The 16198-nt window shown below is 39.6% G+C and overlaps 2 protein-coding genes across 4 annotated transcripts in view; one reads left to right on the plus strand and one right to left on the minus strand.

The window, feature by feature from the left end:
• LOC110023839 (protein misato homolog 1) overlaps positions 1–5938 on the plus strand; it is a 70750-nt gene extending 64812 nt beyond the window's left edge. For all 3 annotated transcript variants that reach the window (XM_020723449.1, XM_020723451.1, XM_020723450.1), the window contains one exon: positions 5336–5938. In XM_020723449.1, coding sequence (XP_020579108.1) covers positions 5336–5793 — 458 coding nt within the window. In that variant the 3' untranslated portion in view covers positions 5794–5938. The remainder of the gene's footprint in view (positions 1–5335) is intronic.
• A 954-nt stretch (positions 5939–6892) lies between these two features.
• The window catches only part of LOC110023872 (protein OSB1, mitochondrial-like), a 14620-nt gene continuing 5314 nt past the window's right edge, over positions 6893–16198 (minus strand). The window contains exons 2-5 of the mRNA XM_020723502.1: positions 8454–8592; positions 7598–7700; positions 7480–7503; positions 6893–7387 (exon numbers count right to left, since the gene is read on the minus strand). Coding sequence (XP_020579161.1) covers positions 7140–7387; positions 7480–7503; positions 7598–7700; positions 8454–8592 — 514 coding nt within the window. The 3' untranslated portion in view covers positions 6893–7139. The remainder of the gene's footprint in view (positions 7388–7479; positions 7504–7597; positions 7701–8453; positions 8593–16198) is intronic.

Genomic DNA, 16198 nt, shown 5'->3' on the forward strand with positions numbered 1-16198 from the left:
TATATATATACTTATTGAAATCATGGACATACATCGTCTCCGCTCTGCTAGGGTTTCACCTCACGGCGAACCTTAGCGTTTGCTTCAATATCTCTCTCGTCGTCTCTGATTAACCTTCCTCGTCGGATTCCCTCGCCGTCTGCCGCTTTGGATTCGGCGGGTTGCGTCTGTGTCGCGTCTCCTTCGTTGTCCCCATTCTGCTAGAGCTGTTTTCGCAGGGTCCGCTTCTGCGCTCTGCTCGACGTGATTTCGCAAGGGCGTCGTCCGCTTCTGCGTCAGCTTTTGCGATTTGGGTGTTAAGAACAGGGCGTCTGCTGAATTTTCAGGGTTTTCGCTCCTGCTCCCTGTTTTCTGGATTTGGACTTTCTGGATTCTGACTTTGCTCTTCATTGTTTTCTTCATTGTTCTTAACGCCACACCTCCATGTATTGGGGATGGCTTCAGATAGATTGTATGTTGCTGCTCTTGCGAATGTCAACGCCGCCTCAAGTACACCAAAATCGTGTTTTTTCCCTCATTCGTTTGAGTGAGAGGAGGATATCAAGAAAAACCTGGAATGAAAAATAGGAAGTCCGCCATCTTTTTTACAAAAACTGAAGGTATTTAGCTTACTTCCTCCTGTCGACTGAATTTAATTGAGAAATTTCTGTATGGTCATCCAAAAATGGAGCTGATTCGTAAAGAATTTGAGCTTATGCACCTGATTGGGGAGTGAAAAATTGGACTGTTAGATGTAAGACACATTCTCATACAAATTAATAATGAAGAGAATTACACACGTTTATTTGCTAGAAGGATAATCTTGATTGATAACAAAACAATGAAGATTTTGAAATGGTCTGTGGATTTTGACCCTCAGACGGAACCTCCAATCATTCAGGTTTGGATCTGTCTCCCTGGTTTGAAATTTTATTATTTTACTCAAAAAATTTTGTACGTTATTGCCTCAGCTTATGGTAAGTCATTCAAAATGAATATTCCTACTTTTAATTTTTCAAGTCCATCAAAAGCCAAAGTACTTGTTAAAAGAGACATCACTTCATCTGTTTCTGAGAAAATTTGGTTGGGCACACAACATTATGGGGTATTGGCAAAAGGTGGTGATTGAGTCTTTTCCTTCGTATTGTTCAAACTGTCGTATGTTTGGTCACTCCAGTTCTCAATACCACCATCTACATCCCATCTACATCCATACATCAGACCAAAAAAGCACAGTGCTCCGCCAGAGAGTGATTTCATCTCTTCATAATCAATTCTAAGTTATTGACAATATTGATAATCAAAAGAATGCCCCCAAAGACGTCATTATTCTCGCAGGCAATATTACAACCACTCAACAGTCTCTGGAACCTCCTATCATGGGTGAGAGAAAGATTATTCAGACCCCACTTGCCCTAGGACCTATCACCGTTATTACGGCTCAAATTTCAAAAAAAAAAAGTGCACCTGACATCATTTACGTTACTTTTTCAAGATCCTATAACCATCCATGTATATATATAATATATATTTATATATATACATACATACATACATGTAAATGTAGAAAGATCAATCATTATCACTATGTCTACCCTAATAGAGCGTAAACAAGGAAAGCAGGGACAATGGTCATCTCTTATGTTAATTATCACATCCATGTAGTGTTACATCGATATGAGGGCTTACAGATGAAATCCTACTAGGCACATATGAAAATAACTTAATCATCTTCGTCATCATGTAAGAGCTTACATGAATTAATTTACAATAGGTAGTTGCTACGAGGGCATCTAGCCAAAGGATAATTTGTCTTTTGTACATCTAAGGGCAATTTATTTTATTATTATTATTATTATTGTTGGGTATACATAAGTTTGTTATGTCTAGGTTTAAGTTTATGCATGAGATTGAGTTTTGAGTCTTAGGTTTAGATTTTGGGAGAGGTTTCCTATCAAATTGTAGGACTTTGGGGAGATCGCATTCCTCTCGAATCGTAGGTGCTTATTTTTGTATTCTCATTGACGAGTGTGGAGGACTGTATCAAATTTTGCTCCGAATCACATCAAATTAGTATTAGAGCTCAAGATTTTAGAAATCGGATCGACAGAATAGATGATCATCCACTTGACTGAAAGCTGACGCAAGTCTTCTCTTCTTGGACGAGGATTTAAATCGACAAATCCCTCAATTTCTGCTTAAAAAGTTCTGGAAAAAAATAGGGATCGCAGCGTTCAGAGCTGAAGCACTCATAGGAAGCATCACAACATATAGAATCGCAAAGGGAAGGGACGAGCCGCTACAATCACGATGATGGCTCCTGTGTGACCAAAGCTCACGATACAATGAGATTGTAGTGATACAATCACGATTCTAACAGGTTGGGGAAGCCGCGATGCACTGTCCACGCGATCTAGTCGCGATCAGAGCTATCTGGGATGGCAGTCGCGAGGGATCGCGAGGCATCGCGAGGGAGCAGGAAACTTCTATTTTTTCTTCCTCTCGCGCCGTCTACGCAATCTAGTCACGATTAAGGCTATCTGGGAAGGCAGGCGTGAGGGATCATGGCGCACAGGGACCCTAAACTCTCATATTTCAGGATCACGTTAATTTGTGTGTGTACAGTCGCAGTAGGTGCTAATTGGGAAGTGATGACGGGATTGATGGGATTAACATGATCCGAAAACTTTGATTTGAGTACCTGATATGTAAGAGCTAGCTGAGTAGATGAAAGAAATTCATGATATAAAATGTCTTTGAAATCGAAATGTTTTTTTTGAAGTATCGAAGAATGTTTGGCCACCACAGAGGAGAGGTTTTCTTCTATAAAGAGTTAACTGGAGGATCGATTTGAGACAATGGGGGAAATTCGAGAGATGCTAAAGAGGCTCATTGAGATGCAATCCAAAACCCGCCGACAACTTAATTTGCAAACTGTAACCAAAGGTTGATTGAAGAATCAGTGGCAATATCGAAAAGAAGAGATCAAATGTGAGGAACATGTCGAAAGGAAAAGAGATCGAATGTAAGGACCATGGGGAGTAAAATATCTACCATCACGAACCTCCTCTCAGGGCTCCAATTAGTGGTGGATTAGAGATTTTTGTTGGAGGCGGATGGACTGAAATATGGAGAAGGTATTATGTTAAAGGTATGGAGGAGCACAAAGAAGGACATAAGCAGAAAGGAAATATGGCTACAATCGAAGGAAGTAGTTTCACCCTTGATACATTGGGGGAAACAATGGAGGAAGAGAAAGTTGGGGTGGCGATCTTAGAGTTAGGAAGTTGAAGATGTTGATTTTCGAGGGGGAAGACGCCCATGGGTGGGTATATCGGGCGAAGTAATACTTCACAGTGAATGAGTTGAATGGGGAGGAGAAACTCATGGCGGCAAAATTGTGTTTGGAGGGGAAAGACTTATCCTGGTTTCAGTGTAGAGGCTAGATGTCTGATTTGTTCGTGGGATGAATTTAAGGATTGTTTATTGAAACGATTTCGAGCCATTCGAGAAGGAGACCTATAGGAGCAATTCTATGCTTTGACTCAAGAAGGGACAATCATGGAATATAGGAAGATATTTGAACTACTGTCGGGACGACTGAGGGGGATTTCTGAAGCAGATTGGAGGAGACTTCATGAAGGGCTTAAATCCCGACATACAGGCAATACTTCCACTACTAAAACCTCGGGGATTGAGGAAGATGATGGGACTAGCCCAGATGGTGAAAGACAATAACCAGATGAAGACAGTCAACTGGAGCAACACACGGATGGAGCGACATACGGATATGTTGCAACCACGACAATGCCAAAAGTTCAGACAATGGAAATCCATTGGAAGGCTGCACGGGACACGTATAATGGACCACGAATAGAAGCATCATTCAAGTGCCTTACAGAGACATATTTGGGAGAAGCGATCCAATGAGTTATGTTTTCAGTGTGATGAGAATTTTACCTCAGGACATTGTTGTAAGGATCAAAGATTACAAGTTCTCAGAGTGCAGACCGAGGAAACAAAGAATGAGGAAATTGAGACAGTTGTGGGGGAGGAGCACTCTCATTTTTTCCCATCTTGAGGACAATGTGTATTTTGGGGGAGTATTGTTACTAGTGCGCCTAGCCTAAGGGCAACTTGTCTTTTGTACGCCTAAGAATAATTTAGTCTTTTATTATTATTATTATTATTGGGTAAAAATAAATTTGTTATGTTTAGGGTTAAGTATATGCATGAGATTGAGTTGTGAGTCTTATATTTAGGTTTTGGGAGAGATTTCTTACCTTTCGAATGGTAGGAATTAGGAGAGATCGCCTACCTCTCGAATCGTAAGTGCTTATCTTTGTATTCTTATTGAGTTGTTTGAATTATTAAAATAAAAATATATGTTTTGTCTTAATTTCTGTGGAGCACCGTATCGAATTTTGCTCAAGATTGTATCAGTCATTTTGATAGGGTTTTCACCCTATTCATATCGGCATGAGTTACTTGCCTATGCCCAATCCCATTGCCATCTATTTTGGCAGGATTGCAGTCCTTTCTATTTGCCAACATTTGCCAACATTTGTGTAGGTTGGAGAGGATTGTAGCCGAATAGATAGGATCATCTTTTCATCAACCTGCAGATTAGACATCACAGCACAAATATAATTTGTGCTTCCTTGCCCTTTATATCAGGTCATCTTTCAAACGAACCTAAATACAAGCACATCTTTCGTTCATGCTATCTGTGATTGCATCCATCTCATCAAAAGATATGAACACTAATAAACATAACATAAATAAGCAATATTTTCATGAGAATTGATCATCTTGCCTAGTATTACTAAGCATGTGTGCATATAACGTCAATATCTAGAGTTTCATTCATCTTTCCTTATCGCAATGCATTCCTGTGCATATTATTTTACACAGATTATCATGCAGAAAACACATGCTAGAAGGATGCCATTCAAACTGCTCACTCCTTACCGCTCACAATCTCCATGAATTCTTAGAAGAAATATTTGGTTATGCATGCAACACTCTACCGTTACATGATGTCCACAGCTTGTTCCCTTGAAAACATATCGATTTTCTTAGGTCATTTACGTACATAGCACACAATCTTTTTCTATTTACATTTCTCACACCTAAACTTTGATATTTACAGATACAACATTCAAATTTTTATAATATTACATCAAAAAATAGCACTATTACCACTTTTTAGAAGCGAAATACACATTTTCGTGCATAACTATGTATGTAAATATGAAAGTTTTGGTGCCAAAAAAGTAAATACAGAAGAATTGTATGCCACGAATGTGATTGCTTTGGTTCATTCAAATGAAATGATGTGATATGTTGCCATCAGGTGGACGGAGGGCTTCAGTTTCTGAGGTTGAGGAGTATATTCACACTGAATACCAGAACGAGCTCCAGAGACCAATGTTCTATCATCTCACTGCTGCCTCTTGTCCTCTCCCTATTCCTCTACCGTTTCCTTCAATCTTCAATAACCGTGTGGGACGACAAGGGGAGCTGTCTAATGCTACACTCCAAGAAGCAGAACGAAGGGGTTCCCTGGAAGTAGACTCGGTTCCCATGGCTGCTCGGCTTCGATCCAGCAGCGCCGTCAAGCCCTTTATAGAGAGAAGGCTGGGGAGTCTGCGCAGGTATGGGTTGGAGAGAGGAGCGCTGGGTGTCGAGTTGCTCAGAAGCTGGGGATTTGGTAAAGAGGAGGTGGAGGATATGGGAGAAACATTGTGTAAGATGATGATGTTGTTAGATCCCAATGCGTATGCAGCATCATCAGAATTTGATTCAGATTAACATGCTCATCAAAATGTTGTATATTGGACAATTCAGAAACCTGTCAAATGTTTAATTTTGCTTGGAAATTCTGCTTGTGGGGGGATAAATGTATAATTAGATACATTTGCAACTGCCTTAATAATTATACCTCTTAGAAATTTGACTGATGCAATGGCTGTGGTGCTCTAAAAATATTCCCTTTTTCTTGTTAGTTCGTTGCTGCTATTTGAAATGGTAGTTGGTGGTCACATTTAGATTCACATTATGGGTAGGATTTTTTTTTTCCCTAAGTTTATGTGATTTTTGCGAGAGTTTTTTTGAAGAAATTTCACCAGGGTTGAACCAGGCATGATGCAAACTTCAGGATGAACTACTCTCAAAATGTATTAAGTCGTTGCATGCTATGATCATACATGGGGATAAAATGCCATGCAAACAGACTAACATTTTAAGAAGTTGCATTTGGGAAAATAGATTTGGTGAAATGAGGGGCAGGGGACGGTTTGAAATCAGAAAAAATATTACATCAGTACTACGCACGTAGAGTAACGTGTGTAATCAATGAAATCACGCCACGACACCCCTTGCGACAGAAAAAAAAAATGGTGCAGTAACACGAAGAATATCCCCCCCGGTGTTATTCATGTGTTATTATGTTATTCATGTGTTATGTGTCCTGAAAATATTCTTGGTGTTATAATAACACAATAACACATAAATAACACATGAATAACACGGGGGAGAATATTCCCGTGTTACTGCGTCGGTGTTACTGCGTCGTTTTTTTTTCTGCGTCGCGCGGGGTATCGTGGCGTGATTTCATTGGGTACGCACGTTACTCTACGTGCGTAGTACTGATGTAATATTTTTTTCTTGAAACCAGGGTTCTATTTATTAGGAGAGTGCGGACTAGACCTAAAATGAGAAGGAAAGCTATTATATAATGGGTGAGGATGGGGCAAAATATGTAGTACATGTCACACAATTTAATTTTCAAAACATACAATACACATTTTACACATTTACAAGCATTTATCATCATTTTTTTAAAGTTCCATTTTCAACACTATTAGATCACCTCATCATTCACAAAACTAAAACTAGACAAATGCATATAAAAGTATAGGAAGATATACATACATAAAACTTAATTCCAATGCATTTATATATCTAACACCCAATTTTTACACGGATGTACACGCACGCACACGCTTGCCCGCGCGGCCACCGGCCCGCCCATCCATTCACTTGCCAGCTTCTGCTATTTGAGAAACCAATTCCATGCAGCATTTTCTCTTGAGAGAATTGTATCAAGATATCTAGAGGAATTCCCACTTCAAATGCCCAGACACTTGCTTCTTCTATCAATCCTTGAATTCCCACTTGTATGAAGCAAGTAAATCAATGGAATCCCTCTTAAATCCACCTCCCGTGTTAGCATCATACAGTCTAAGCTGCTCTCTTACCCAATGAGGGTCATTTGGACTTAGCCACAAACATTCCTTGGTATCCCTGTGTTTGAAATCTGGAGAGTTAGGGTTTTTCTTAGGGCGCCTATTGTCCCACCAATCACTGGGGCTGGCAAAGAATAATTGCCACAAATGCAACCTTTCTAAAAAGAATAAGAACAAAAGACCATTTTTTTTTTTTTTGTCAGGGAAGTGAGTTTCAGTTGGATTAAGACAATGTACTTAACATATTCACCTGACATCTCCTCCCTCCGAGCACCTGCAGTAGAGACCAACGTCGAGAGTCAAAATGGTTGGATTATCACTACACAATTTTCAAATAATAATAAAAAATAAGTGGACGATATAACGACCAGAAGGGGAAGATAACGATTTCTCAGAATGTTGTTCTGCCGGCGTCGATGTTGTGCAGTTTCGATCGACTCGTGAAATGTAGTTCAACTCTTGAACAAAAACCTGCGAAAGTTGTGCCAAGTGAGTCCAATAGATAACAGAGTAGGCTACTATTATATGTGAATTGGCAATTTGTAAAATGTTATAAGAAAAAAAAAAAAACTGCAAGATGTTAAGAGTTTAGTTTAAAATGAGGAAGATATAATTTTCATGATTTTCATAGAAAAGTTTATCAATCAGGCCGAAACAACAACAACAACAAAGCCTTAATCCCGCTACGTGGGGTCGACAAACAGGCCGAAAGTTTTAAAAAAAAAGATGGGAAAATGGAGTCAAGCATTTTAAAAAGGAAGATTTATATACATACCACTCAACTCTTATGTATTTACATATCTAACACTTAAATTTTAATTTTTACATATATGTCACCTTACCTATCCATGAAAATCCGTATTTCACTTTTTAAAAGCTAATATACTGGTATTTTTTATGTGATATAAAATACTTGGGTGGTAAAAATGTAAAAAATAATGTCTGGGTGTCAGATATGTAAATATATAGGAATTTGACAGTATGAATGTAACTGCTCAAAAAAAATTAAAAGTAATGCAGTCTGACGATTGATTTTACCACTATATCTGAATTGGCAATCTGCAAAAATGTTATAACGTCCTTGGTTTAAGAGGACAAGAAAAAAATATCCATGATTTTTCTAGTAAAGTTGATCAAACGGGCCGAAAGCCAAAACAAAGCAGAACAACATAACACCTAGAATTAAAAAAAAAAATGAAGACTAGAAGGTTTACAATTGTTAACCTTGTAAATGACCTCAGGCTGACCAGCTGAATTAAGTTTTTCATATGAACCCAAAGGACCAGAAACGTAAATGAAATCATTCAGTTTCAAATGCTGAAGTGATATTTCTGCCAGCTTACCCTGCATCCATAAGCAAACACTGCAAAAAGGTTAGCAACTACAAGCAATAATATTATTCAAAATGCCTCGACAAAACGATCCACCATACAAGTGACAGTAACAAACAAGAAACTTTTAAGCGGACAAATGCAATTCAGGGACCACTTCCTGGTAAAGGGAGTCGGTGAAAATCAAAGGAAGACTTAAGTTAAAAGATTAAAGATAGTCGACTCAATTTTCATGTGAATAAAATAAAATGTAACAATGTTCGTAGCTGAAGCGAAAATTTACAAATTCTGCGAAGAAAAAGTTAAAACAACGAAATCGTACATCCTCAGAAGCAGAAATATGTATATTTGACAAGTTTACAATAGATAACAGAATACCAGAAGGAGGTATTGATTGGGTAAACATGATAAATCCAAAAATATAAAGTTTGCCCGATTATCAGCACTACCAATTGAGGAGTATAATGCGAGTCTCTTTCCCAACTGATCCAAAGGTGGCATACCATGTCCAATTTTACAGTAGATCTAACGGCTCTGCAGATGCTAATTGTTAAATCAGAATACCATACATTCTTTTGACAGATTTTAGAGGACGGTGTAAAATTGATGACATCACAGCAGGTAGAACCCCATTAGCTACTAAGAATCTCAAACTCTATAGAATGAACGGGCTGCCACCCCACATATTAGGCTTTCAAGGTTGCCATTAAAATAACCTTTCAACCAATAGGTCTCTATGACTTCCACTCTCTCCTCTGCAGCCAGATGTCCAATCAGTTGCAAACCTCCATGTTCTTCAAACTTCAGCTTCACCCACTGCTCTTCTCTCTGGAAGGCCATGGCATGACCTGCTTTGCTCATCCCACCTCCACTAGAGGCGCCCGCCAACCAACCCTAGCTGCAAACCATCCTTGACCAACAGAGGAGGATGTCCTTTTTCCGATCATCCAATCAACTACCAATAGGGGGTGTAAATGAGCAGAGTTGAGAGAGCCGAATGTCAGCTTGTGTTTGGCTCATTTAAAAATTGTTGGCTTGAAATTAGTTTCATGGTCGAACTGATTAATGAAGAGAATGTTCATGTTTGGTTCGATTCAAATTTATTTGTTCGAATCCGCTCATGTTCAGCTCGAAAGGGCTGAAAGCAAACTGAGTTGGGCCTGTTCAACCAGAAGTTCATTTGCTATTAAAGCACGATTCAAGCTCAATTTTATCAAATGGTTTAGCACAATCATACCCAAACTTATTAACTATTAATAAAAATAAATAATAACTTACGAATCTTAAAAAATCAAGGTAGCCTAACCAATTTAAAATTAAATTCTTAACTTTAAATGGTCAAACTTATAAATCTACTCAAAGCAGCCTGCTAGCCACACGCAGCTCAAACGGAGCAGTATGTTTTTGTTTTGCATTTGCTTTTAAACAATGATTTTACCTCACTTGTTCCCAATGTGAGAATAAAAGGCTGAAGGGAATTCCCACTTCAGCTTTCACGAGGACACGGGAGTTAATTTTTATTGGGCATTTACAAGCATACCACCCAACTCATACGTATATACATATCTAACACCTAAATTTTTCATTTTACATTTAAACCACCCAAAGCTTTCATATCACTTCAAAAATACGAAAATTTCAAGGGGACATCTACACTCATACCACCCAATTCTTATGTATTCACATATCTAACACCTAAATTTTTTTTTTTTACATTTATACAGAACAAATCTTTGATATCATATCAAAGATATCACTATTTTAATTTGTATATATTTTCATGAAATTTACTATAGAAATGTTATAAAATACTATTTATTTATTATTTAACTAATTTGCCCCGCTCTCCAGTAAGCTAAAGCCTAGCTCTTTGGCAACAGCAACTAAGCCACTCAAGCATACTAGAGTTTGCAGCCCATCCCCCACCACCTCCACACATGGCAACGGATACTATGTTTTATTTCTTGATGATTACTAGCACTTTTATTGGGTATATGCTATGAAATTAAAATCTGAAATAATCTTCAAATTCTTCCAATTCAAAAATATGGTCGGACATCCATACAACTCACCAATTAAAATATTCCACTAAGAAGGAGGTGAAGAATATATCAATATATCAACTCCAACTTTCAAAATTTCCTGACCCACATGATTATAGTTCATCAATAAACTTGTCTATACGCCCCAGAGCAAAATGGCATTATCAAGCAAAAGCACCATCTTAGTGAGACAGTGTGCACCTGTTTCCTCGAGCCAAGTTACCCCAATCTTTCTAGGTAGATGCCCTAATTGCTGTTTATACACAATCAATAGGATACCTTCAGCCGCAACAGATATTCTTGTCTTGGTTACATCTTTGCAATGTCCATGATCATTTGCCTTTCTCGGCTATGCCACTGCACAAAAAGGATAGCGGTGTCACAACTTTGTCTCCAACAAAACTGATCTTTCTCATCATATTATATTCAATGAAGATGTATTTCCCTCTCACAATCCCATTAATCCATCTAAGCTCCCCACTCAATTGATATCACCACCCACTCTCAAATTAGTTCCCTTTCCAAGAATCACACAACCGAGTTGTCCACAATCTACTCGCTTAAAATTCAATAACACCCTCCCATCTCCACCACAATCTCCTCAACCAAGCCTTAAATGCCCTCAAAAGACTTTTACGCCTATACGTGCACAAGCAGTCTTGGTGACGGGAACAAGTGGAGCAAGCAGAGAGCTGTAGAAGAAGGAAAGAAAATGATGGGGGGCCATAATCACCTTTGCAAGGAGGTGAAATTAAAGAAGTTTGGAGGAAAAGTTAGAAAGGAAAGTTTTTGAAATGCTGTGAAGGGATTCTATTAGAGATACAACCTTGAGTTTGCTTTTTTTTATGCATGTTTTGTTGTGGCTGCTATTTTCTTTCTTCTTGTGGTGTTCACAGCGACGACTATGGTGTGGGAGAGACAATTGACCTCTCGAATAGTAGAACAACTTTGTAACTTGCTTGTTTCCTTTGATATTTTGTAAGAGCAGCCCTCGTCAATGTTCTTTCCACCTATCTATTGTCATTTCATCGTGATTTGTTCGCTGATTTTGGTTATGAGGAGTATCAAATTGGTATCAAAGCATAAATCTTGGTGGGATGGCAGCAAAGAAAGTGGGTGTGCTAGAAGGCGAGGTTGTGCAAATCAAATCAGGAATGGAAGAGAAGTTCGTCAACATGGAGGATAGGTTTTATTCCATTGAAAGCCGAATGGAGGATGGATTTGAAAGCATAAAAGAAATGCAGGAGATGATAAAAAAGCTCATGGAGATGCAAGCCAAGACTGTGCCAATTGTTCCCGTCAACGATTGACCAGGGAATCCTTGGTTAGGTCAAAAGGGAAGGAGATCGAGCGAGAAGACAACGAAGAAGACCTCATCTACCTACAAGAGTGTCCCCCTATGACTCTGAGAGGAGGGGGAGTGGAGACTTTCGATGGAGGGGGATGGCCGAAAATTGGAGGGACAGTGCAAGGGACACGAAAGAGCACGATGGAGGGAGGAATTTAGAAATAGGATAGAAATAGGATATGCCTATGATCGAAGGAGGAAGTTTCACCCTAGATGCATGGGTTGAAATACCAGAGGAAGAGGTGGTTGGGGCAAAGATGCAATCGGGAAACTGAAGATGTCAATCTTCGAAGGGGAGGATGCACATGGATGGGTGTATCGGGTGCAGTGATACTTTGTGATCAATGGGGTGACTGAGGAAGAGAATGAGATTATGTTTGGAGGGGAAGACTTTAGCGTGATTCCAATGGATGGAGTCAAGGTATTTGATACACTCATGGGAGAAGTTTAAGGATTGTTTGTTGGAACGTTTCTGAGCCATTCAAGAACGAGACCAACACGAGCAATTCTATGCTCTGACTCAGGAGGGGACGGCGGTGAAGAAGTACTGAGACAAGTTTGAGCTCTTGTCAGAGAGACTGAGGGGGGTTTCTACAGCAAGCTTAGAAAGCAACTCCTTGAATGGCCTGAAGCCCAACATACCAGCGGATATCCACCCCTTGAGGTCGTGAGGATTGAGAGAAATGATGGAGCTCGCCTAGATGGAGAACAAGAAAACAGGTGAAGAAGACCAGTAAAGGTGGCAACACCGGAGGATCACCTTGACAGCCACGACACCGAAGACCAGACGATGTCGTTTTAGAAAGAGATGTTGAAGGAGAAGAATATTGGACCCCACCCAGTGGGTAGTTTCAAGCACCTCATAGATGCAGAAATGCAGAATAAAACAACAAAAAGATTATCTTACCGTTGTGATGAAAAATACACTCCAGGATACCGTTGTAAGGAGCGCGCCCTTCAGATTTTGCTAATTTAGGAGGAGGATACAGAGAACGAGGATACAGTGGAGGAGCATCTGCTTTGGATATGATAGTGTGTCCCTCAATTCAGTGGTGGGATTTACCCTGAATCACACCATGAAGGTGAGGGGATGAATCGGGGAAAAACTGATTGTTGTATTAGTGGATAGTGAGACCACACATAACTTTTTCTCAATTCAGGTTGTGGAGAATCTAGGGTTGACGTTGTTGATTGCAGGAAGAATCGACATCATGATGGGGGCAGGGAAGGTGGAGAAAAGTCGGAGAATTTGCAAGGGACTGGTTCTGGATAGTGAACGAAATAAGGAGTTGAGGAAGATAAAGGCCGAGATATTACAGGATCCAAACAGTTATCCAGTATATGCCTTGAGGGGACAACAACTACTCCACTAGAGGTTATTCATGCTACCCAAGACGTCGGAGTATATGGTGGCAAAATGTGATGCATGCCAACGACACAAATACCTAACCACAACACCAGGAGGGTTACTACAAATATTAGCATTACCAGGGAAAGTGTAGGAAGAAATGACAATGGATTTCATCGGGAGATTGTCGCGATCAGAAGGTTTCACGGTGATCATGATGCTAGTGGATCGTTTGAGTAAGTATGCACGTTTCATTCCCTTACACGGAGTGTCGGAATCGATAGTGTCGGATAGAGACAAGGTGTTCGTAAGCCACTTCTAGAAGGAGCTATTCAGGTTACAAGGGACGGTCCTTAAGAGGAGCACCGCATATCATCCTCAAACCGATGGGCAGGCGGAGGTGGTCAACAGGAGTGTGGAGATATACCCCATCATTGTTTGTGTCTAATATGTCAAAACTACGGGCCAAGTGGATTGCGTGGGTTGAATATTGGTATAATACTTCGTATTAAATTGCATCATAAACCACCCCTTTCAATATATTGTATGAGCGAGATCCACCTCACTTGGTACATTATTGGCAAGGCGTTACACCAGTGTCTAGCATCGATCAATACTTGGAGGAGAGGGACAAGATACTAGCAGTGCTCAAGAGGTATTTACTGAGAGCTCAGCAAATTATGAAGAAGAAAGCGGATGAACACAGGAGAGTGGTTGAAACTGAGGCCCTACCGACATAAGACATTGGCCAAGAGGAGCAAGAAACTTTCACCACGATACTTTGGACCATATTAGGTGATGACGCGCATCAGGGAAGGGGCTTGTCGTTTGAGATTACTACTATCGTTCACACTACACCCGGTTTTCTATGTATCACAGCTGAGATGTGCGATTGGAGACCATACACCCTCGCCTACCCTACCGCCAACGCTGACAGAAGACTTGGAGGTGATTTTGGAACCATTAGATATTGAAGGGGTGTGTCAAGGAGAAAGGGGAGCAAAGGAGGTATTGGTCAAATGAAAGGGGCTGCTAGACTATGAGGCAACACGGGAGCCATGTGTGGTGATCTACAAGTGGTTTACATCATTCCACCTTAAGAACAAGGTACTTTTGTAGGAGGGGAATAATGTTACACCCCTATACAAGGGTTAGTCTTGGCGACGAGAAGAAGTGAGTGAATAGAGGGAGCCAAAAGGAAAGGGTGGGGTCTACTAGGGTCATAATCACCTATGCAAGGAGGAGAAATCAAAGAAACTTGTAGGGGAAGAAAAGTTTTTTAAATGCTGTGAGGGGATTCTATTAGGGGCAGAACCTATGGTTTGCTTTCTATTATGCATGTTTTGTTGTGATTGTTATTTTCTTTCTTCTTGTGGTGTTCCTAGCAATGTCTAGTGTGTGGGAGAGACGATCTACCTCTCGAATAGTAGATCAACTTTGTATCTTGCTTATTTCCTTTGATATTTTGCAAGAGCAGCCATCGTTTGTGTTTTTTCCACCTATCTATTGTAGTTTCATCGTGGTTTGTTCGCTGATTTTAGTTCCAAGGTGTATCAAAGACATCCCTCTTTCAAACCATCCAAGTTATAGAGACTGCACAAACCACAATAGATTCCCCTCTCTCCAACTCCATTACTATTGATCATCCATGACGACTTGCTTAAAACATAAGAAACAATTTTTACTACTTCATGCTGATCCAACAAGCTACTTTGTAATAGTGAAGAATGAAACACCATGTCCCTCAAATTTCAAGCGGTGCAAGTCCGAGGCACTTGGACGTTTGAATTTTGTCTTTGACAAACAAACTGATGAACCAAGATGAACTATCTTACAAGGATGTGATCACAAAACAATACTAGATATCCACAAAGCTGCCAAATATATTGTGCAATTTTCATCAAAATGATCTCAGAGCTGTATTCAAAATTGTCTATACCATTGTAACCGTATAATACAATTATACTAGAATAAATACATGGCATTGTAACCTCGCATTTTAACCAATAAAATAAATTCTTTAATGCTACCTAAAACTACCTCTCTTTGTACTATGTCTATCTATCCATGATAAGGTTTTCAAAAACAACATAAAAAAGAATCTACCATGCAAACCAAAAAAAATAAAAGATCAAAAAACTTAGTTATGAGGTTCAATTTTTATTATTTTCTACTTTTGGCAGTTTCTATTCTTAGAATTAGCTATTGTTGGAATTTTCTATTTCCTTTTTCTAACATGAGAATTTTGTGGCTTCCTAATGTGGTGGCCCGCCCCTGCTATTTATATTGTAATCGAGACTTTTAAAATTAAAGAGGAATAATTATTTTCCCCCTCCTAAAAACTATATGGTATCAAAGCCCATCTTAGCCTTCAAAATGGCATGCTATTCCTGTTGAGATGTCCGCGGATTATGTTCTTCATGACCAACTGCTCACGATACAATCTCGATTAAATCTAGTTGTGAAGGCAATTATTGGATCAAGGCTGGAAAGGCAATGACTGGATTGCAACGTTCGGAGACCACTCACAAGTTAATTGAGATAAGAGCTCATTGGGAAGGCCATGATTGGAATGCGACGTTCAAAGGTCCTCACGATATAGTCGTAATTAGAGCTAGCTAAGAAGACAACGACTGAATCGAGACAATGACTGGATCGCAGTTTCCTCACAACTCTGTCGTCGAGGGTTACAGACATGCCACAAAATAAAGGATTTCAGCTTTGTGTCACTCTCCTTTGACGTCGGAAGCCGCTCTAGACTTCTTTCCAGCAAGGACTTTCTATGTCACTTATACTTTCTTCTCTTTCTCTCCCAAAGTTTTTTTTTCTTGGTTACAGGCTTCTTTGTTGGTTTCTTCTCGACCTTCGACGCCATTAGAATCTATAATTTGAGGGAAAGA

Source organism: Phalaenopsis equestris, unplaced genomic scaffold, assembly GCF_001263595.1.
Source record: "Phalaenopsis equestris unplaced genomic scaffold, ASM126359v1 Scaffold000233, whole genome shotgun sequence".
NCBI classification, from domain to species: Eukaryota; Viridiplantae; Streptophyta; class Magnoliopsida; order Asparagales; family Orchidaceae; genus Phalaenopsis; species Phalaenopsis equestris.